The 24,337-nt window shown below is 34.6% G+C and overlaps 2 protein-coding genes and 1 long non-coding RNA gene across 3 annotated transcripts; 1 reads left to right on the top strand and 2 right to left on the bottom strand.

The window, feature by feature from the left end:
• Window positions 1-2,367: 2,367 nt before the first annotated feature.
• LOC140990370 (WRKY transcription factor 72A-like) lies at window positions 2,368-4,781 on the bottom strand. The gene is made up of 3 exons (XM_073460046.1): window positions 3,976-4,781; window positions 3,749-3,862; window positions 2,368-3,449 (listed from the first exon to the last, which is right to left on the bottom strand). Exons 1-3 carry the CDS (start codon window positions 4,525-4,527, stop codon window positions 2,661-2,663), a joined length of 1,455 nt encoding a protein of 484 aa, XP_073316147.1. The 5' UTR covers window positions 4,528-4,781; the 3' UTR covers window positions 2,368-2,660.
• Window positions 4,782-9,674: 4,893 nt separating this feature from the next.
• LOC140989698 (uncharacterized) lies at window positions 9,675-16,403 on the top strand. Its single transcript, XR_012177553.1, has 4 exons — window positions 9,675-9,821; window positions 12,573-15,144; window positions 15,305-15,393; window positions 15,924-16,403. It is a non-coding gene; the product is annotated as an uncharacterized lncRNA (long non-coding RNA).
• A 554-nt stretch (window positions 16,404-16,957) lies between these two features.
• LOC140989697 (pectate lyase-like) lies at window positions 16,958-18,889 on the bottom strand. Its single transcript, XM_073459033.1, has 4 exons — window positions 18,563-18,889; window positions 17,836-18,481; window positions 17,392-17,634; window positions 16,958-17,300 (listed from the first exon to the last, which is right to left on the bottom strand). The coding sequence occupies exons 1-4, from the start codon at window positions 18,766-18,768 to the stop codon at window positions 17,070-17,072; spliced, it is 1,326 nt and encodes a 441-aa protein (XP_073315134.1). The 5' UTR covers window positions 18,769-18,889; the 3' UTR covers window positions 16,958-17,069.
• Between the last annotated feature and the right edge of the window lie 5,448 nt (window positions 18,890-24,337).

Below are 24,337 nucleotides of genomic sequence, written 5' to 3'. Positions count from 1 at the left end.
TATATCAACAAAGTTTTAGAGAGATATCGGATGAAAGATTGTTCACCAAGTATAGCTCCTGTTGTGAAAGGCGATAAATTCAATTTGAGCCAATGCCCAATGAATGATCTAGAGCGGGAACAAATGAAAAACATTCCTTATGCTTCTGCTGTCGGAAGCTTGATGTGTGCTTAGATTTGCACTAGACCTGACATTGCATTTGTTGTTGGGATGTTGGGAAGATATCAGAATAATCCAGGTTTAGACCATTGGAAAGCTGTNTGAATGATCTAGAGCGGGAACAAATGAAAAACATTCCTTATGCTTCTGCTGTCGGAAGCTTGATGTGTGCTCAGGTTTGCACTAGACCTGACATTGCATTTGTTGTTGGGATGTTGGGAAGATATCAGAATAATCCAGGTTTAGACCATTGGAAAGCTGTAAAGAAAGTAATGAGGTACCTACAAGGGACCAAAGATTATATGCTTATGTTCAGACGAACTGAGAATTTGGAAGTAATTGGCTACTCTGATTCAGACTACGCTGGCTGCATTGATTCAAGAAAATCCACTTCAGGATATATTTTGATGCTAGCTGGTAGAGCTGTATCTTGGAGAAGTGCAAAGCAGACATTAACTGCTACTTCCACTATGGAAGCTGAGTTCGTATCTTGTTTTGAGGCAACCTCACATGGTGTATGGTTAAAGAGTTTCATTTCAGGGCTTAGAATTATGGATTCAATATCTAGGTCATTAAGAATATATTGTGACAATTCAGCTGCTGATTTTATGGCTAAAAATAACAAAAGTGGCAGTCGAAGCAAGCACATCGACATTAAATATTTAGCCATACTAGAACGTGTTAAAGATAAGAAGTTACTTATCGAGCACATTAGCACTGAATTGATGATTGCGGATCCTTTGACTAAGGACATGCCACCATTGAAATTTAAGGATCATACAGAAAGAATGGGACTTAGTTCCTTTATGTAATTTTGTTGTAACAACAAATTTAATGAAACTATGATGTGATATTTTCTCATATTTGTTATGTACACATTCATTGATTTGAGAAATATCAATAAAGTTGGATCTCGAATAAACATAAGGTTTATTCATTAAGTTATACAGTTTGAGATACATAATGCATTGTAATACATGGAAGATAATATTCGTTTTAAGATGACCTATCGCCATGATTCATGTATTTTGTTTTCTCCTATGGTAAATGAGATATATGTGTCAAGTGGGAGAATGTAAGAAATATGACACATGAAGTATTGTGTAGGAATTGGCGACGGCCATTGCCTACATATTTTGACGAAACTTGTGTACGCAACCTCAACTTTAGAAAATTGAGATGCGTACACGTTTCTTCTTTTAACATTCAGACTCCCGATTTTCTCGTTGATGGTATGAGATGCCTATAAATAGAGACGATTGAGGTCCCTAAGCACACACACCTCATAAGAAATATACACCATCTATCGAGAGGGTGGAGTGCTTAGAAGATTTCAACCGGAAAGAAAAGCAGAGAAATCAAAATTTTCAATGGCCGGAGGTAATACTCGATCTATTTCCGCATATAGTTTTATCATGTTCATGTACACGTAAAAACATGATTTTGGGAAAAATTTCTAACATCGTGAGGATGATATTAACCTATCGCATAATGAAACATAAAAAGATGGAGCATTCGTGTGCTGAAAAGATTCTAACTTTTGATATATCAAACACTTTTTCTTCACTTGACCCAAAGAAGCGGCTAGGTTCGGACACTAAAGCTTTAATCGTCAAGTTCTTCACCCCTTGGAAATCTGGAAGGCTCAGCCTACAATAAATATTCCAATTTATATGCAACATACCAGCACATTATATATATACCGTGTGAAGCATGGGATTAATTCAACCATCCAAGAAACGAAACTAGTCATCGGGTTTCCCCCAGAGTTCCCTCAATCGCTTCATTGAGTATTCTCTTCAAGAAACATGCCCACTGAAGTGTTTGGGGGAACTCCTGGTGCGATCTGATCTAATACAGAGTTTTAAAACCACAGCAGAGAGAGAGATGAAGCGTGAATATATAGCTAACTGGTCGTTTAAAGGCCGGGTCACATAACAGGTACATACATGCCTTTTATAGAGTGATTCTTGAAATATGAAAGACATTTACCGATCGCTAGGCATTGCTCTGTTTGAAATTACTACTGCTAGGCTTATACACGCTCAGAGTGAATCAGATAACTTGAAGTACTTTTAGGCAATGCGGCCGAGGGTATTTTAAAATTTCAAATGCTCTATTTCGAAAAAATTAATTGTTTTTTGGTCTTGTGACATTTTCATTGCAACTATATAGTATTGATTTATTGAGTTGAAAGTTAAAAGTTGTAAGGAGATACAAGCAAAGGAATCCTCCTTGGAAATATTATGCCAAAAGTTAATACAAAGTTGAGCGCGACCTAAGGCATCAATTAATTCTTAAGAAACTGAACATTTCAGTTCTTGTTTGACGGTCTCAAATACATCATTTACACAACGCAGCACCTGACATTACTGAAAAACATTGTGAAACATGAGAATAATTTGATCTGAATTGGAACCAGCATTAAATACATTAAAAAAGAATTTTTTCCCTTATATTCTAGATCCCCAATATTGAAGATACAAGGTAGATCTGCCAATTTACTTCGGCTGTGGATTCAGCGATTCAAGATATTTGCTCAAGTAACTAGTGGCACAAGCAGCAACACCAGTTCTTGACGATGGCTGTGAAAAACTCAGACCAAAATTCTCATCCCACTTCAGGTTCTGTCCTAAATTTGTTTCTTGAAATTTATTGACACCACCTCCATTGCCAAGAATTGATGCAACTGCAGTAGCTAATGCCGCTTGAAACTTGGGATCACGAGTAATAGCCTTAGCCGCAGCACTAATTCCATCAATACTCAGAACGTCTTCTTGAATATTCTTGTCAAAAACATAAGGCTGGGAGTATGACGGAGCATGGCTTTCGGTATGAAACAAGGTCTTAGAAACCCCTGAGGAGCCAGAATCCGAACGGGGCACTGATGAAAAATTGAGACAAGTTGAGGAAGATCGTGGCACGGAAGGATACAAGCTTGAAGAATTACAACTGTATGGAATGGAGGTGTGACTTGGTGGGGTGAGGTCTAGGATAACAGTGGGGTGTGATTGGGAAGTGGAGATTGATGCTCTTGGGAAACAGTAGGGTGATGTGAGGGTACTATTTGATGAAGAAAAGTTAAATGTATTGAAATTGGATGCGGTGGCAGAGGAGGTGGAAAAGATTCCTTGGCTTGGCGAAGATGAGGTGGAGGACCCACAGTTGAGCATGGCGGCAGCTGAGGTGGTCGCGGATGCGATGGTGGTGGCAGAAGGTGGAAGTGGGTGGTTGTGTGTTCCTTCATAGGTGGTGATTAGAATGGCCATGTTATCTGCACATCTTTGCACCTGGAAATGGGCAATATAATGATTAGTGGAGTAATTTAATTATAAACTGATCTTAATTTAAATAATACAAAAAATTAGCTTGTTCACATTAAGTGCAATCTCAGATCCTCCTTGTGTGAAAGTCAAAACAAATTATTTTGCATAAAGTACATAAATATGGCTAACATTCCTCTATGTGACCTGTGCAAGTAATAGAACAAATTAGGGTTTATTCTATGATTATAAATAATTCACCATTATTTTGCCAGATGCATAATAACAAACCACTTTATTGATAAGTGTTTGAAGAATCCGCATACCTGTTTTCTTACTGGGCATGCAGGTGAGGCCGTGCAACGATAGTAAGCTCGAGGACATGGATTTCCTTTCGCTATCTTCTGTCCGTATTTTCGCCATTGGCATCCATCATTCATCTGAATAGATGAAAATTCGAGCTTTTCAGAATTAAATGAAGCTGCCCTTATGACTCGAATAGCAAAAAATCAACAAAGATCAATAAACCAAAGTGTGTGAATCCATAACTGACCGTTTGAGAGTCACACACAGCTCGCACAGAAACCCTAGGCTTCTTCACAGGATTAAGCTCCAAGATTTCATCACTTGTAGCACTTCTTGCACTTTTCCAACTTTTAAAAGATCCTTTAGCCTCGATTTCTTCTTCCTTTGATTCATCGACGCTGATATTCTCCGAGAACGAATTCTTTGTTGCGTCACCAGAATCACATAAATGAAATTTATGGTCCAATCCCAGTTCAAGTCCATCAGCTTTAACAAGCTCCGTCAGGTTCTTGTTCTCTTGATTATTTTTCTTCTCTTGTCTCTTGCAATCTTCACCTGAAAAACTCCCCAGGCTTAGACGAAAAACGAGCTCGGACCTGTCTTCTGATTCATCAGGCTTGGGAGATGAATCTTTAACTTTAATGGGATGATCATCTTGTTTGAATGTGCCATCAAAACTCATTTTCAAAGATAGGTAATTTTTCATCATCTGCGACAAAGTCAACTTCAGTTTCTTATTTTCTTCTGCAACTTCATCCATCTTCGCTTTAGCTAACTTCAGACGATCCACCTGCAACATCACCAAATTAAATTAAACCTATGTGACACCCCAAAATCATAATTGAAAATCTTCAATATTTTTTTAAAAAAATTAACAATTACCTCCTGATATTGAATTCCTTCTATGATTATTTCTTCAACAGCCTGTCCCGAAAAGATTATCGTATCTTCTTCCTTAACAATCATCCTTCAGATCACTATATGCGTACGTAAAAATCTTTGTAAACTTAAGTATTCTTCAAACTTAGCTTTTGTTTTCTTGTTGATTTTGCATGTCAAGTATGAAAAACAGACGCCGTTTTATAATATACGAGTCCAGAGTTTTGACTTTTATTAGACATAAAATAAATAGATAATTTTTTTGAGAAAAGTCAGACCCTAAAGCTTACCTTAGCATGTTATGTACACACACAGAAAACGAAAATGTCAACTTTCAAGAGTATCAACCGTTTTAATCTTTGTTTTTTTTATTAGGATGTACATCTCTTCTATTTCACGATAAATAACTTGTCGAGTTGAATTTATATGTTACTCATCCATCATGTCCACTTATAGAGCCCCGTTGAGTTGCCATTCACATATTGGATGTATAATTTTTATATGATTCATCACATCTAATAGGTGAGTGTCGGCTTAGCGATGCTCATATAGATGTGCACGATGAGTTGACAACATATCAAAATTGTACGTGTGTTGTATATATTAAAAAGAAACTAACTTCCATCATTCTAGTTAGTTGTTAATTTTTTCCTGTATCAATAGTGAACTAATTAATTTCCCGCCACGATTTAAATTGTTTCTCTTTGTCGAAATTTCTAATCGGTCGATGCACTTCATAGGATTTGGATTTGGTTTACATTTTAACGATGGAAAAATTCAACTCAAAATTTAAATCGAGATGGAAGAAAGTCTACAAATCTAGCGTGACACTTAGGCTTTAATTTGTAGGGTTGTATAAATTCAACAGGTCTTAGTTGACGATTCGTACACAAAAATGGCTCAATTTCTTATATGAGAACCGGCGTTAGGCCACGGATATTTATTAATTACCACTTTTATTTTGAATTTATTTGACTATTAAAGTCATGTAATTAAATGTATATGGTCCGCAAATATTAAACGGAGTTTGCATGCATGCTGAATAAGAATTCAAAGTTTCAAATCTTCAACTCTTAATAAATACCATCTAAATAAAGCCACTAACAAATATTTAGTCAGCATAAGGAACAAAACAAATCTTTTGTAAGACGATTTCACAAATCTATACTCGTGAGACGGGTCAAATTGGTCCATACTTGCATTAACAAATAATAATTTTAACATAAAAAATAATATTTTTTCATAGGTCGGGTCTGATTCGAGACTCGTATCACGAAATTGACTCATGACACCATCTTATAGAAGTTTTTGTGTAACGAAAAACATGATGCATGCCAATATGATGGTTGTAAATAGTGTAATCCAAATCCGAATTTTCTAATTTAACATGTTAGAAACACTATTTTTTCGTCCCCGTCCCAGAGCCACGAAAGATCGGCCAAAACAAGGATTTATTTTCATTTTAGTAATAGTATATTAATGGATCAAATAATTCACACTAGAAAAAAAATTAAAAAATAATAATAATTCGCAAACATTCATATAATTAGGTCCTTTCCTATGACTTTAAATGAAGCGATGTTCAAACCCAACATTTAAAATGGAAAAACCATACAGTACGTGTCATGTCTGTATTTCTTAAAAAAAGACTAAACGTGCAAACAAAATAAAATTATTACATCGAAATAAATTTTTGACTAATTATATTATCAAATTCCAATTTAAACCAACTTATTGGACGGAAATTACGATGATTATTTTCCGTATCCATTTTACAAATAATTTATATTTTGTCCTAGATTTTTGAGAGCTGCAACACGACGCCGTCCAGTATTAATTAATAGAATTCAAAGAAAGAGAACACGTGAAGCCTTTTTGTTCGATGCCCTTTTTTATTGGGAAGATGCAATAGAAAAATTGAAGTTAAATTTAGTCTTTACAAAGAGTCAAGTGGACCAAAGAATTGTTTCTGAATCTAGTCATTTCAACCAACGTGGTGAGACTTCGGAAAAATCAATTCTTAATTATGCCTTTTATTTTTTAATGAAATTTCTAAATATATATTTTAAGTACTACATTATTTTAAACTATACAAATCGTACTCGGAGAAGGTCATATCGTATGCTCAAAATTTTTATTTAAAAATCAAGAAGATCGTATTTTTGTTTTATGTATATTTATTTTTTTATGATATGAGTTCTAAATATTGTCAAATTTCAGTTTTAGTTCACTGTTTTTTTTTTTGCTATTTTAGTCTTTTTCTGACATGACGTTGTTGTGCCACATATGCGACATTGACATGTGTAATGTTGCATCAGTACTCTCGATGAAAAATGAATAAAATCGTAAAAAATTGAAAGATAAAAGATTAAGATTTAAATTTGATAATATAGAATAAAATCGCAAGGTAAATATATATGACCATAATTCAATTTTTCCTTATAAATAATATGAAAGGTGTAAAATGTAATTAAGTTGCAATAAAATTGATATATAAATGAATTTATATTAAATTATAGTTTAAATGGATTTTTATGACATAATCTTATCTTCTTAATTTATTTTTTCCAGTTGAATTCCATTTTTTTCTCAACACATAATTTAGTATAATGGGTATTTAATATTTTAATTGCAGATCTCTAATTGAATATGTGTATTAATATATTATCCAACAACTAATAATCAAACAATTATGAACTTTTAAATTAGGGCGTATTAGTGTGTATATTCTTTAACCACACAATTAAGTCTTTTTTAAAACACAAAAAAATTAGGGCGGTGCTAAGATTTACTGTCAGATTAATTAAATTATAGCGTGTAAGATGATTAGGAACCTTTTACTATTCCATAGATGAATACATGATATATTCAACAACAAAAGTTGACCAAATTTAATGATGAATATGATTTTTAAGATTTAATATATCTAAAAAGTATAATTATCATTATAATTAATGATCAACTATTGATCATTAATTATAAAAAGTATACGAGAAATTGGCCTTCAGTCTCCGGTCGTCGTTTTTTTTTTGTGTTCAGTCCCTGGGTACTTTTTTAGTACCACATTTTTACATGAAGTGTACCACATTTCCACATGAAGTGTACCACAATTTGTATGACATAGTACCACATTTTTTGGATAGGGAGTGAACCCAAAGAAATGTTTTGATTGGAGATTTTTCACCAACTTCCCCCAAAGTATAATTATCATTATAATTAATTATCAAAAGAAGACAATATTTTCCAATTGTGAATTGTCCAAACTAGCTCTCCATATGTCTAAAAAATTAGACATTAGTGTTTTTCAGTTATTNATTGGGGTACTGAATCGTAAGTTACCCTTAGTGTTTTTCAGTTATTGATCGTGTCAAACGGTCAAACCTATAATATAGTATTATTATGAATAAAAGAAGGCAATGTTTTTCAATTGTGAATTGACCAAACTAACCCTTCACATTCCCACAAATAATTCTTAATGTAACGTTACCATCAATAAATTGGAAGTTAGGTTGATGTAATGACAATCACCAGTTGTACAATTAATAAATACAAATTGGAATTTAAGTAAGCTGATGGGGAAAATAGTCTAAAATTAGTTTTCTAAATATTTTTATGTTAAAATTCTAAATTTATATCCATGTGATGTGATGCATTTGAATTTGTACAAGGGAGGGGATAATTTTTTCTATTTACAATTGTAAAACAATTAAGTTATGATAATTATGTCACTTAAATTAATATGATATGAAAAAATTATAAAATGCGAAAAAAATTAGACCATTATAAATATGCCATTATCATCATTCATCTGGCACATCTCAAATATTTTCGTATGATCATGATTCGTAATTTGACCATCCCGATGAATAATTAATAATAATTGATTATTCATTGTTATTATCATCTCATTATTATTTATTATCTCATAGCTCGCCATTTTGTTATGTTAAATTTTATTATTTTTAAATAGCAAAAAAAGAAAAAGACTAGGTATGAATCTAATTTATTGATAAACTTCTAATAATAATTAATTGAATTGAAAAATATAGTTATACTTAATTAATTATATTTTATACTAATTCAAATTTAATAATTTTTAAATGTCTAATATATATAGAATTCATCAATAGTGTACATGATTTTACTTTTCAAATGATAATAAGAAAAATCTTAAAATATAAATATATAGTGAGAACGAATTCAAATTTTCTGTTAATTGCTTTGAACCTTAGCAAATGTAATTCTGAAAAAATGAGGGGATAATGATTATAATGATACATGATACTAAGATTAATTTAGAGTAGTGATATTTTTTTTCATTTTTTGAGATAGAATAGTGATATTTCAATAAATATCATAATATAAAAATAAGATGAATATACAATAGTTAGAAAAAAGTTAGGTATTTGTAACATCTTTGCATCATTCAAGTCACTTAATAATCGTTTGATTTTAATTATTAATTTAAGAAAATGAATACTCGTTTAGTATAAGAAATGAAGTTTTCTTGGTTAACTACTTTAAGCGAATATATCTTGGACATAAAGGGGTGAATGAAGTATTTTTTTTTAATTTTATTTTCAATTCTTATTTCTAAATATATCATTTTTCTCAAAATACAATTTATGTCTATGGTCTTTCTTTAGCTAATATAATATTTTATTATTATTTTTATCTAACTCATTGACTAACAAAATGCAGATTTTTGAAAGATTTCGAATTTATGATATTCATGTGGTTATGATTTAAAAGATAACTTTAAATGAAAAATTGTTTTCAGATATTCTTAGTTATTCCAATAATAATAATTAAGTACTATTTTAGATTTTCAAGATGTAATTTTTAAATTTTAATAGCATATTTATCAATTAATTGATGTAATGAGTATAAAAATATCAACATCATATACCAAAATGATTTCTTACACTTTTATATTGCTTAGTTAATTAAAATAAATTCATATAATTCTATTTATACTCTTATATTTGTTTAATCAATTCAAATTCATTTATATAATTATATTTGTACTGTTCTGTTAGTTCAATTTAATACTTAATAGAACTTCGTTTGACTCGCAAAAGAGGCTAGTCCTACTGAAAGAAACTATATAAAACACGTCCCTGTATCTACAACACGCTCGAAAATTATCTCCCAACAGCATCCGGTAGCAAATCCAGGTGTATACAATAAATAACCGGAATCTCATCTAGGGGTGTCAATTGGGTCGGGTTTCGGGTCAACCCGCGAAATTTTTTTATTTTTTTTCCCAACCCGAACCCGAAGCAACCCGAAAACCCCCAACCCGAACACGAACCCGTCTAACCCGACTCAACCCGTCTAACCCGCCTAACCCGAATTNGTTTTCGTGTCAACCCGCGACCAAACCCGACCCAACCTGAAACCCGTCTAACCTAGTACTAACCCGAACCCACCCAACCCGAACCTGAACCCGAACCCGAAAAACCCCAACCCGAACCTGATTTTTTTCGTGTTGGGTCGTGTCGGGTTGACGGGTCGTGTCGCATTTTGACACCCTTAATTATTCTCATCCCTTCCGCCTTGAAGAACCTGCATACCCAACATAAGACAATTTCTCAGAGACCATGCGAACTCTTTTGTGTAAGCAGTCGCCTCCTTTCGTTGGATTCATTTGTCATGGAAATAATAATAAAATGAACAGCTAGCCAGACAATGAAGCATTATGAAGTGTGACAGCTAAATCAAGTTCATGTTTACATATAACTACAAGCATACTTAGTTTCTTCAAATTGAGAACTGAATTAATTCATGCTATAAATCTCTAATACTTGCAGAATGCGCTTAGATTCTCTTGTAAACAAAACCAAGTTGTCAAACAGGTATACCAATGCTGATTTAAGAACAAGTATTGACTATTTTGAGTGTATCTGTGATATCTTAGAGTTAGATTGACCTCAGCATGTAAAAAAGAGAACCTAAACGACGACTTCTTGAATGCGATTAGATTTTTCCCCTCAATCTATATGGATAATCCTCTGGCGAGTCTATTATATATTCATACACGAAATATGACGAGCCATATAAGTCAATAACAATACATAATTGAGGTTAACTCAACTAAGCCATGTCATGGATTGAAACCAAAATAATAGAAAAAAAGGTGATTATTTATGTTATGACAGACATAATAGATCGAGACAACGTTTTCGTGTGTCCGTGTGTGTATGACATGTTCAAAATCCCACCCAGTGCATGCATATTAAAGAATTCAATACAAATTAACTACAGTTATTCAACTTCAGAATAATAATAATAATAATAATAATAATAATAATAATAATAATTTAAGTTATACTGATACTTAGTGGGGAGATCACACCAGAGGACCTGTTCTAATAAACTTTCGGTGAAGTCTGACCTGGTCCATCGACATATATAACAACTGATAAATAGGGAGATACTTTTATTTGTACTCAGTTCTAACTTCAGTTGCAATCAACTTGACGTCATTAATCTATGAACATGGACAATTATATAATAACAGTAAAGCTCATTGATTATGTACTATAATATCTGATGTGATCTGGGTGAATAGGGTAAGTCGGACAATCCACTGAATCTTGATATGAGGTTGATGATGAAAAATGAGCTGTAAGATATATCCCAAAATGGGACTGTAATGATGTCCTGAAAACAGGAAAACAAACACGTGAATGGGCGTCGGAGTGTGTCCGACGTGACCACTCCGATCTTAAGTTAGCAGGTGGAAAATGAAGAAAACCAACGTAGCTTTTACAGAGAAATAAATGCCAATACTGGTGTATATATGTCTGAATGTATGTCAATGAAATAAATGCAAAGTAAACCTGCTATTTATAGGAAGGAAGATAATGATTTTTCCTTGTTTCAAATGTGTACTTACCACTTATAACAACCTATTATAAAGTTCCTGTCACGCCGTTTTGACTTTTCCATCACGTCAAATCAATACGATTCTGTCAGGTACGCTTATCGAGAAAAGATATTACCTGCTCTTGCACTCGAGTGCGGTACTATTATCGAGGCATCCTGGGTAGAGAGTTATCACCCGAGAATTCGCCCGAGAGCTCGGGCCTCTGGTTGCCCGGGAAAATGACGTCCTGGGCACTCACCTGCTCGGCTACTCATGAGCTCCTTCTGTAAGCTTACCATGATTTGGACTATCCATTTACTGTCCCGGATCATCCATAAACCATGTCTTTCCGGGGGTATCAATATCCCACACACAATGTTTTACCTCAGTAGATAATCTTACAATTTTTATAGTCATCTGAAATCATAAATCCATGCTTGGCAGATTGGTAAAAACTTATTAATATCAAGCAAGGCCAGAAAGATTGAAATCCTTGGTTTTATGAATTAGAGCCTACAAGGTATAATTCAAATTTTTACGATCAATTGCACGGTCTTGTAGAATAAAATACGTAAACTTAAGCCAAAAAAAGGGATGATGGGCCATTTTCTACATGATTTTTAGTTCAATGATATTTCCCCCAGAACTTGGATAAATGTACTTATAAAGACCTAACTGTTTTCTTTTCTTGAGTATATATTGAGGTTTGAATTCGAAAACTAAATTCAATTCTTTTTAGTGAGTCAAACTCTTGTCACAATGGTAAAATCACCTCAACCTATGTTGTGAACACCATTAACTAAAACAATTTATAGCATTAAACTCTTTCAAAAGATTGGCCAAGGGTATTGAAAAAGGTAAACAGATTAGTACATCATGGCTGGCTACAATTCACAACTTGATAATTTGAATTACATGTTTTTCCATGATCCTCAAGGATGAAAAATATATGTTTGCTTGTTGTTCCTGATAAACCACTTAAAGTTGGATATCCTCGCAACACAAATATCTTGAAGGGTTCTGTCACGAGCTTAGAGCTCATCATGGAACAAAAAATAGGGGAGTTGTGTGCAAGGGAGATTAAAAGAAGGGAGCTCCAAAGTACCACATTCAGCCGCGTGAGTTTCTGGCTGTTCTTCTGCTTCCCTGAGCTCCTTTTCCTCCTCATCTTCAGCCAAAATAGTCACCCGTATGGATTTATACGCACATTTGTGTAGAAGGTTTTACGGCTCTCGACATCTAAAACAGAGTCTCTTCTCTCTAAGAAGAACTCCAGATGAGGGTAAATTCTCCCTCCTTGTTGCTTCTGGTTAACCCCTTTTCTCCCTCTGCCTATAAATGGACTTTTCTTTTATTCCATCTCCCTATTTTTAATTCTTTCTAGTCTGTACATACTTTATGATTGAATTTTCTTACTCATCTCTTCGGCGCTCTCCCTTTAAGTTCGGAACAGGCTCCTTTTCAATCCTTGACTTTAGTGAGAATGTAACCAATCATCCTTATGATAAAGTCAGATTCAATAAGACAGTTTAATGAACAGGCCAGAAGGCCTTCATTCAGATGATTTCATAATGACTTTTCTTTTGGCTTCTCAGCATATACCAGAAACAATCAAAACTCAGACAAGCTTCAGCCGGCTAACACTATGCTACACCTCGACCCCAAGACAGGGTGCATTTTCCCGTCCAATGGGTATGAATGCACCGGGATAAGGTAGCCAAATGTAGCTTCAGACACACAAAGTGCAAGAAAAGTTACAAACAACAGCGTAAAAAAAAAGAACCCGAGTTGGTTGCGTGGCTTAATAAAGCACAAGAATTCGAAATGCCTGATGTCTATAGAATGAAAAATGAAAGAAAAATCAGCAACACTCAACTAGAAAAATCCACCTGCACAACAATTCAAATCTAAAGGATAAGCGTAAAAATAATAATAATAAAAAAAACCAAACCAAGTAAGAGTATTAGCGTCTACAATCGCTGGATTAGGCTAGGCTAGGGAAGACAAAACCAAGTTAAAATCAGATGTTCTAAACACAAGCAAAAACGATTCTCCAAATAAAACAAAAGAGTCCTGAAAGCGGTGAATGAAGCTGCCCCGCCAAAACCCATAAGCCAAAATCAAATCTTTACCGCTAAACATAAGAAGAAAACCTCCGTCGCTGTTGGAGCTGTTACCAAAGTATGTGTTCAGAATCTTTACCAATTAAAGAGGCGTTTTTTTCTTTTCTTCTGGCGAACATAATTTGGGGTGGATATGGTGGATTTACAAGAGAAGAATTCATCGGGGTTTAGGTGTTGGTGAAGCACCCTGTACTTTAGTGTCGAATTAAATCATGTTTGTTCCGCTAAAAAAAATTCATGTTCATTTTATTGAATAATATAATATTTTTTTAGTATTTTTGAGAAGTAAATTTCGATTTATCCATTCTCGATTTATATTAAGATTAGGGGCGCCGCAATTCATATTCCAATACAGGTCCCATACCATGTCTCTTCTGCGCCACACAAATTCATTCGTCACCTCTGTCAGCTTTGAGCTATCTAATCCATCCATGGAAGTCGAGTAGTCTTCTTTTGCTCTGCTTTTTACTCTAATGTCACAAAAATGTCTTCTTTATGGTCCTCATCGCACCTGCTGGTAATCTCTCAATGGAGGCCCAACCGCGCAAATCGCCGCTACTGGATTTTGCCACATTCTAGGAGAATCTCGACTTTTGTTCCTTCCCCCGTCTCATACAAGAAAAAATCTCGAAACTCGTGTTTCTTTCAGTGCACGTGTTCTTTTGTTTGCATTTTCTCTTGATTTTTTCTTTTTTTTGGGTGATAATGATACCGAGTTTATGTGGGTACAATTGGCCTACGATCCTTCCGAAGAATTGTTTGGACTGTCTGCTGATTTGCAATCAAGGCTTTGCCAAATTCTTGGTGTCTTATTTCCTTTTTGTTAATCTTGTTCGTTCTTGATTTTGTATTTCTACATTTATCTGCTCATCATTGTACAAAATATAATTTTTTTAAAATGCAATGAACGCTTTTTATCTAAGATTCTGGAGAGTTAGATAACTGAATTACAGTAATTATATTTCTCGTTGGACATTGTTTAGCAAACTTTATGTATTTCGTGGCAAGGAAAACAATAGCCATGGTATGTCGATTCTCTGTTGTGATTTAATAACGCGTGGAGCCTGAGGGAATGACAAGAAAAATTCATTGCTGTAAATTTTCAAGGGATGATTGCATCTGTTGTTGATGCTTTGCTTATAAAATACACTTTTTATGGTTTTTATAACATATGATTTGTTTAAGAATGAAATAGATTTGATTTTAAATAAATCAATATAGTTATTTCTAATTTGGCAGATAGGAACTTGAAATCTATCATCGGACAAGTGATTTAAATTTTAAATGGTGAACCTTTGGTGTCGAATGTTAATGGAGTTCATGGGGAAGTTACTTCACCTTCGTGACTATTTTACAGTTATTTTATTGTTTCCTATATAGGAAGGTTGCTTCTGCTACATCTAAACCAAGGTCATGGTTTGGTCCAAATGGCCTATATATTAGAGAATTACCTTGCCCAATTTCCCGGGGAAGAGGTTACATTCCATGTACCCAATGTGGAGTAGAAAGGTCACGATAAGATTGTTTGAAATGTAATGGAAAGGTACGTAAATGATATTTTGATTTACTTACACATGTGTTACAACTGTTAGCAATCGCCAGCACAAATTATTTATGTGGTCAACTGTATTTTTTCATGGATATCACTTGCCAATGTTGCTTCTAAGATGTTTAGCTAACTCTGTATTGCCGATTTGTAACAGGGTATAGTCACTTGCCATCAGTGCCTTGGTGATTGCATTATCTGGGAAGAGTCCATTGATGAACAACTTTGGGAGAAAGCCCGCTCAATGTATGTGACTATGATTTACCAGCCTACCACTTTCATGTACTTCATTCCCTCTCCCATGTATTTCAAAATGTGTGCATATCATGGCAAGTGCAGCCTGCATAAAATATTGTCCTCTTTTCATCTTTTTGCTTCATGCTGATTTTCCCCTCAAAAGAACCTAAGTTCAAATTGTAAGCTACATTCGTTTGAATAAATAATTTTAGTTTATATAACTATGTCGTGAACAACTTGAAGCCTTTTTGTCGTGAATAACTCTGCGAATGATTTTATTCCTCATTTAATTATTATTTTCTCTAATATTTTATTATTTCTAAATGAACATGTAAGGGGACTGCTGCTGCAAGAAAGCGTGCTTCTGAATCTATGAAAAATTACTTTCGTGATCCAGAGAATAGGCACAAGAGAAGCTAGCATTGCAATGAAAGTTCCGCTCTATTTTTTTTTTATTCCTTCTAGCAACTTTCACCGGGTTCAAATCAGCTTATAGTTCTATATTTCTTTATTATGATGGATATATGTTCTTTCTGCAGGGGTCAAATTTTACTGCCATAATTGTGGATGTGAGGGTCACAGGCGAAACTATTGTCCACAAGCTACGGTCAGAGTTGCACTTGGACAGTTCTGACGCCTTCTGTGTACGCAAGAAGGGGTATAACATAAGAACATGCCGAAGACTTAAAACAAGCGAACAACAAATCCCGGCAGGGAAGATTCACCATTGCAAGATTTGTTGTCAATAACAGGAGAACTTGTCCACGTCTGGCTGAAGTAGAATCTACGTACTGTTACTGTGAATGAAGATGCTTCCTCTCCAGAAGGGCTTTTACATGCTGTCTCTTTGGAGAAACAACACAAGGAATTGTTCATACAGAAAATGATCGCTTCAGTACTAATTAACATGGCAAGCCTCACTGAAATTCTTGAAGCTTGACTTTTTCAACTTTCATCATTCGATTCACGGGGTCTCTGAATTTGACCAAGATTTTGATCCAAGAACATGAATTTCCATTGGTTGCTGTCATATATTGATTGTGTTTTTATGATTGTGTTTATGTGACATTTAGAGTGGAATTTATTTATGGAAAAAAAACTTATGGTAAATGAACTTAGATAACATAAATGCAATCTTTATGTAAAAGTAGTAATCATCTCACACGTTGCGTGTGTTTGTACATTTTATTTTTAAAAATGAAAAAACAAAAAAACTCGGGAAAAAAGGTCAATATAGTAAATACAAAAATTAGTGGTAAAAAGAGTGATAAAATGAAAAAAATAAAATGAAAAAAGAAAGAGAAAAAAGCCACACAAAGTACAAACGTACCAATTTGGTCGGTCTTCACCCTTTATAGTAACAGAAGATTATATCAACTATAGAAAAAAGTATGTATAGTGGTGCCAAATCAAATGGACCGTTACAATTCTACTGATAAAATTAGTGCAAAACTCAATTTAATCCTACCCAAGTTCAAGGCAAGAAGAACACCACCAGATGGGATGCCCTTGCGGGCTGCAATTAAAAAGATCGAGCAGATTAAGATAAACCGAAAACAAATTAGAACAGCAGCAGGGTTTGTACGTATAACATTCTTTTTTTTTCCCTTCTTAATCTTGAGTTTTATTTATTAATCAAGATCCTAAATGGGAATGAAACAATATTTATATAAAAGAAAAGTAAATTAGCAGGGTTTGCCTTTAATGCACTTGAGTGCACCAGCAAAACGTGTGAGCCTTCCTGCATAGGAACCAGGCTTGAACTTGACCATATTTCTCTTTGTCAATGGACTTTTTGAGTGCTTAAACTCGGGCCCTGATTCAACAAAGTAGGCTCCATTCATGAACACGTCGCCTTCCGATCGCCATTGCCATTTCATCCATTGGTCCTTAGTAGCATAATCCCTCTTCGTCACCTATATGGGACAAGCATATTATGATTTAGAAACTTTTGTGCACATCTGATATATGTGTCTAGGAACGTGTGTTTAGATCTGTTCTTTATACCTCTTTGGTGAAGGGGCCGTTTGAGGCTCTGAACCGGTTCCCTTGGCTGAGAATGGTGGGGTGGGCGCTACCACCAATGGCGTACATTTCCCAGTGGGAGTAGTCGTTGTTCACGACGTGGAAGAAACCCCATCGGCACCTTGGCATCCTTTGCACCAGACCCCTTCCGAATCGATTGAATGCTACTGTGACTTGCATGATTGAATCTTTAGTAGTACTATCATGAGCACCCAAAAGCATCACCTGCACTACAATGTGTTAAAAAAATGAACAGTTGAGGAAAGGTTTGAGCGTACAAGAATTGAAGAATTATATCCTTTTAAGATTCAAGAAACAACAGGCAAATCAGGGGGAAAATTCAACAGGTTCATTCAATCACCCCATCTCAACCCCCCTCATCCTCTATCGGCCTCCTTTCGGCTTCTAGGTTATGTTCCAACTTACATCATTGTGGTTGTTGAATTTGCAGTTAGATATGGTGATAGCAGTGGAACCCTCAATCACGTCAATGAGCCCATCACTACACTTAGACAACGACACATGATCGATCCATATGTTGCTAGCACTAAACACTGAAATCCCATCACCATCGCTCCTCGTACGCAGTCCGATGTGGTCTAGTGAATCTCGAATCATGCCACCATTCGCCGGCACAATATCATGGATCCAGATATTGTGTATGATAATATTCTTCACAAATTGTAGGGTCAAACCAGCCCCATATGCTATGTGCACAACTGCACCTCTTCCATCAATGGTTTTGTCACTTTCGAATATGAGTTCTTCCCTCAGCCTAATGACCATGTGATGAGCAAAAACGATCCACAGCGGCTTCTTCTGGATGACCGCGTGGCGGAGGGTTCCTGGTTTCGGAAAAAACATGTCATCATCTGAGGGGTCAGTTACAATGTAGTACCGACCGTCCTTGCCACCTGTGGCATGGTGGCCAAAGCCTCGAGCACAATCAGCTATCTTCTTCCGGTCCTTGGCCCAGTTGGGGTCGCATCGCAAGCACCTGTCGATGGGGTTCGTTGCAGAGCAATCACTTTCTTTGAGGCTCCTCCTGGTCACATTGGAGCTTACCAACACCCTACACATGCAAAAAATAAAAAGTAAACAAACATTGCCAAATAGTTGAAAAAAAGATTGAAAGCAAAAATGATAGACCTACTCTCCAACTTGTTCGTTGAACTGATCCGTAAGTTCCTCGGGATTCGGGTTAAACGCGCTCAAGGAATCCTCGAAAGATTCCTCGGATCTCTTTTGATAATACTCATCGTAATTTGCAATCTTAGCTACAGATTTTGGTACATTATTAACAAGTAACACAAGGCAGAAGAGAATTATTAACGGTAATTTACAATAACTTAGCGCCATTAGAGCGCTGTCTTATATTTTTTTTATCTTTTCAAAATTTTCTTGAATTTATTTATGTATATATTTTCAAGAAAACTCGAACCACTGGGAATTTTTGTGCCAGTGATTCGGTTTTTGTCTCTTCTCAAGGAAAAAGACCAAACGTTAATGGGAATGAATTTGTTTATATTTATGTACAATTTACAAAATCAGCGGACTAGAAAGTTTTAAGGAAGCAAGAATGGTGGATAGATATTTACTTTAACTTGCCCTCCAGGAAAGAAAGGCGGGAACAATGGGGAACCAATAGGAAACAGAGGTTGGTAGTTAACTAACTTTCAAAAGGTTAACTTTTAAATCATACCTGATGGGTCGTTTCCCGCTAAAGTTAAATTTTTCGTCCGTTATATTTTGATTATTTACAATTTTAGTTATTTATATTGAACAAATTGAATTCTAGTTTTATATATTTCAATTTTCGGCACTTTCAATCTTTTTTATCGGGATTTTTGTCATCATATTGTATATATGAGCATCATGTCGACATCAAATCAGCGCTAAGTTCATGTTATATCCGCACTACATTAAAAGAGAAGAACAAAAATTTCAAAAAAAAAAACAAACAAACATAATATTAAAACTTAAATTTGAAAATATAGAACACAAAATCTTCATAAAACATATATACGTAATCAAATTTGTAATTTTTCATAAAATAAAATTTAACATAACTCTTGTATTGAATACTACTGACGGGCCAGTATTTTTCTCAATCCACATCCGAAGTAAACAAGAATCATTTAAATTTAACTTACTTATTTAATGCACAAAGTCTGAATCAATTCATGAAGTCAACATATTGAGATCAGCTAAATATAATTCTGAAATGAAGAATCACTCTTGAAGGGAAATATATTTTCCTAATAATTTCTTAATTTAATTTATTTCCCTAATTGTCTTTCCTTGTTGATTTGATTGAATATAATATTTTGACTTTCTAGATAATGAGATGATATGATTTTGAATAATTAAATATGTTTGACTTTCTAGATAATATGATATTTAATGAGATCTTGCCTTTGTAATTAATGAGATAAATATGCTAGGATTTTATTCTTGATAATGAGATATTATTGTGATTTGGTATCAATATTTAAAAGAGTTTATTTCTAATAAAACTCTTACTTTCCTTATGATATAGGTTTTCTTGTAGAGATAAAAGTCTACATCTATAAATAAGAGGTAAAGCTCATTGATAAAGGCTGCTTCGATATTGACTATACACACCTACACGTAGCAGAGTTTTTGCTGAGCAAAATAATTCTCGAAGCCGTTGCTGTTTGAAGTGGTGATCGCCGTGTTGCTCTGAATGTTGCCAACATCTACAGACAACATCCGTAACGATGTTGACTGAAGATTGCTTCTGATTGATCGTGTTTTTCGGGATCACGCTTTGTTTTGCTTTCTTGATTAAGTTTTTGTTTTGGTTATTTTGTTTTTGAAAGCTTTTATTTTCTCAACTTGTTGAGAAAATTGATTTTTGTCATATTCACTAGTGATAGGTTTTTGTGTAAACATTGTGGTTTTCTAGTGATTAATTTTTGCCATAAGGCACCGCACAAGTATTTATACTTGTGCATATTCAATCTTGTCCATCGATTTATTTCAAGTCAATTTGTGTTATAAAAAGTTTCCGCTGCATGATGATGTTGTCCGAGATGTTGTAACATCTGGCACAACATTTAATTCTGACAAAACACAAATTTACTACTTTTACTCTTATTCTGATATTTTCATTATTTATTGATGTCTGTCGGACAAAATAATCCTTACAAATGGTATCAGAGCCTACTCTTGATATACTAAGTGCTGATTAAAATGGCTACCTCCCTGACTGCATTATTGACAGAAAGACGCTGGCTGCAGGTGAATCCTTTAGATGTTGCCCTAGGTGTTGCCACACCTGGCCGCAACATCTGCGAAAAATCAATCTGTTTAAAATCTACAACTTCTGGAGACTCAAGTGCGGATGATGATTTGGAAGCTGACGATGAAGAAATCACTCTTGAGAGTGTACAAAAGCTATATGAAGAGCTGTTTGAAGATTGTACAAAAAGAAACAAGCTGAATTCTACTCTTATGAAGGAGAACACTGATCTAAAAGCTGTGGTTGTCAAACTTGAAATAATTCTGAGCAAAAAAGATTTGGAACTATGCAAGACCAATGATGAGCTTCAAAAGGCAACTAAAACTTTATCCAAGTTTAATTCGAGCGCAGCCAAGCTTGATTCCATACTTTTGATGGGAAGAGATGACAAGAAAGGCTTAGGCTTCAAAGACAGTGTGTTTGAAATTGGTGAATCTTCCAAGTCGACTGTTTTTGTGAAAGAAAAGGCTGATATATCTCCACAACCACAATCCAAGTCACCAATCAAAAGCTCTCCACCTAAAAGACAACCTGCTGCACATATCCCTACGAAGATAAAACGCAGGTATGTATGTCATTACTGTTTTAAGCTTGGACATATCAGGCCCTACTGTTTTAAACTCAGGGATGACTGCTTGAATCGAAAGACGAGTCGGATGTTGCCCCGAATGTTGTCCAACACTTCCCGCAACATCTCCCATCATCGACTTACAGTAAGACAAATTTGGGTACCAAAGGTAAAAATTCATTGTAATGTTGTCTATACTTCATTGAAAACTAACACTTCAGGTCATTGGTATTTTGAGAGTGGAAGCTCACGCCACATGACAGGTTCAAGAAAACATCTCATCGATTATGTTGAACAAAATTGTGGTAGAGTGACCTATGGAGGGGGAACTAAAGAAAAAATTGTTGGAAATGGTACACTGAATGTTGAAGGATTACCAAAGCTCCACAATGTGCTTCATGTTGAAGGATTAAATTCGAATTTGATAAGCATAAGCCAATTGTGTGATGATAATTTGCATGTGAAGTTTGATAAGCATACTTGTGAAGTTTTTGATGAAACTAACATATGCATTATGACAGGTACAAGGTCTTCGGATAATTGTTATCAAATAGGTGAAGAAATTTCATGCAAACATGCACAAATTACTGAACTCGACCTTTGACATCAAAAACTCGGTCATGCAAATTTCAAAACCTTGAAAAATTTGGGTAAGTACGATGCAGTACAAGGTATGCCTAATCTTTCATTTGGTACACCATATGTTTGTGGTGATTGTCAAAAGGGTAAGCAAACTCGCGTGTCACACCCAGTGTTGCCATCATCTGGGACAACACGCTGTCTGGAGTTATTGCACATGGATCTTATGGGTCCTATGGAAGTGGAAAACTTTGGAGGTAAGAAGTATTCTTTTGTATGTGTTGATGATTTCTCACGGTTTTCATGGGTAAATTTTATTAGGGAAAAGTCACACACCTTTGGTGTGTTTAAACAATTGGTCACAAGAATCAAATGGATGAAACAAATTGTAGAAGACTATGGACTTAAGAGCGAAACCTTACTTGTGTATTGTGATAATTCGAGTGCAATTGATATTTCAAAAAATCCAGTACAACACTCTCGAACTAAACACATTGACATTCGACATCACTTTATTAGAGATCTAGTAGAAAAGGGGTTGATTCGAATGGAATTTGTTGGTACACATAACCAATTGGCAGACATATTCACTAAAGCATTACACTTTGAGAGATTCTCCAACCTTAGGAAATCTCTCAGCATGTGTGCATTGTGATCATTCATGGATGTTGTCTCGGATGTTACAACATCTCACACAACACCCCATCTGCATGTGCATTTCTAGGACTTAGGCATACTTAACACACTTGGATATGATTAATAATCTGATTAAATCACAAAGTAGTTGAAGGATGATCATGTAATCCATGACATTATCCCATACGAAAAGTGACTTGAAAAGATTGAGTAAAAAGACAAATCAATTATGCATATGCTCTGTATCAGAAGAAAAGATGGGAAAAAGCTACCTAAAAGAGTCCAATGAAGACTGTGCTTTTAATGTGGGAGCTACATCTTCTGAATTTAATACAGAATTCAAAATAGAAGAAATTGGAAAAAGCTACCTAGAGAAGTCCTAAAGAAGACCGTTCTTCTAGTGTGGGAGCTACCACTTCTATGGTCAGAAAGTGAATAAGTCTCTAAGTGTGCAGAAAAATAAAAATAAATGTTTGGAATTGGACGTGTTGTCTGGAGATGTTGCCAACATTTGCGAAAACATTTCATCTGTAAACATATTTCATACTCGTTTGCATGTTTCTATTTTTGTTTCATTCTGTTATTAGGTATAATTAGGACATGCATTTACACTTCATTGTGAATATTGTTGAGCCAAAAAGGGATTGAGTATTTCAACAAAGAAAATTCGGTAAAATTCCATATTTTGCTAGAAATCTAATATTTGTGATTTTTAATGTTTTAGTGGTGTTAAATCGATGTAGGTTTCAATTCTGGAAATTATTTTGAAATGATTTTGGACGCAATTATCTCAGTAATTTTGGTAAGTGATTACGGGCCAAAGCTGATCTGGTCTAGTATGAGAACTTGGTTGTCCATTCTAAACAAAAAGGGGGAGAAGATGCGACTCAAACTCAAACTTAAGCTGATGCTGATGTTGATAATGTTCTGCTCTGTTAGGTTCCCTGATGTTTCTGTTTTCCCTGATGTAATCCTTTTTAATGAACTGTTAATGATTTTTGCAGGTGTTGTCTCAAGTGTTGCCAACACAACGAACAACACCCGTACTAACTTGTTTTTATTCAGGTGGAGAAATATTAAGGGGGAGTTAATTGGAGTTTAACTGAGAAATTGAGTTTGATCTCATTTTGTCCAAAAAGGCAAAAAGGGGGAGATTGAAGGTAAATATATTTTCCTAATAATTTCTTAATTTAATTTATTTCCCTAATTGTCTTTCCTTGTTGATTTGATTGCATATAATATTTTGCCTTTCTAGATAATGAGATGATATGATTTTGAATAATTAAATATGTATTGACTTTCTAGATAATATGATATTTAATGAGATCTTGCCTTTCTAATTAATGAGATAAATATGCTAGGATTTTATTCTTGATAATGAGATATTATTGTGATTTGGTATCAATATTTAAAAGAGTTTATTTCAAATAAAACTCTTACTTTCATTATGATATAGGTTTCCTTATGGAGATAAAAGTCTACATCTATAAATAAGAGGTAAAGCTCATTGATAAAGGCTGCTTCGATATTGACTATACACACCTACACGTAGCAGAGTTTTTGCTGAGCAAAATAATTCTCGAAGCAGTTGCTGTTTGAAGTGGTGATCGCCGTGTTGCTCTGAATGTTGCAACATCTACAGACAACATCCGTAACGATGTTAACTGAAGATTGCTTCTGATTGATCGTGCTTTTCGGGATCACGCTTTGTTTTGCTTTCTTGATTAAGTTTTTGTTTTGGTTATTTTGTTTTAGAAAGCTTTTATTTTCTCAACTTGTTGAGAAAATTGATTTTTGTCATAATCACTAGTGATAGGTTTTTGTGTAAACATTGTGGTTTTCTAGTGATTAATTTTTGTCATAAGGCACCGCACAAGTAT

This window comes from Primulina huaijiensis, chromosome 12 (assembly GCF_012295235.1).
Source record: "Primulina huaijiensis isolate GDHJ02 chromosome 12, ASM1229523v2, whole genome shotgun sequence".
Lineage (NCBI taxonomy): Eukaryota > Viridiplantae > Streptophyta > Magnoliopsida > Lamiales > Gesneriaceae > Primulina > Primulina huaijiensis.
The sequence above is the reverse complement of the archived record's forward strand: the minus strand, read 5'-3'. Positions and strand labels throughout refer to the sequence as shown.

Bases quoted from the DNA above. Each gene is read 5' to 3' on its own strand.
- LOC140989697 (XM_073459033.1), bottom strand. From the start codon at position 18,768: ATGGCGCTAAGTTATTGTAAATTACCGTTAATAATTCTCTTCTGCCTT. The intron at 18,482-18,562 runs GTAGGTCTATCA...TTGCATGTGTAG, and splicing joins TTCAACGAACAAGTTGGAGA to GGTGTTGGTAAGCTCCAATG. The intron at 17,301-17,391 runs GTATAAAGAACA...TGTCCCATATAG, and splicing joins ACGGCCCCTTCACCAAAGAG to GTGACGAAGAGGGATTATGC.
- LOC140990370 (XM_073460046.1), bottom strand. From the start codon at position 4,527: ATGTTGCAGGTGGATCGTCTGAAGTTAGCTAAAGCGAAGATGGATGAA. The intron at 3,863-3,975 runs GTCAGTTATGGA...TCATCTATTCAG, and splicing joins CTGTGTGTGACTCTCAAACG to ATGAATGATGGATGCCAATG. The intron at 3,450-3,748 runs GTATGCGGATTC...GCCCATTTCCAG, and splicing joins CATGCCCAGTAAGAAAACAG to GTGCAAAGATGTGCAGATAA.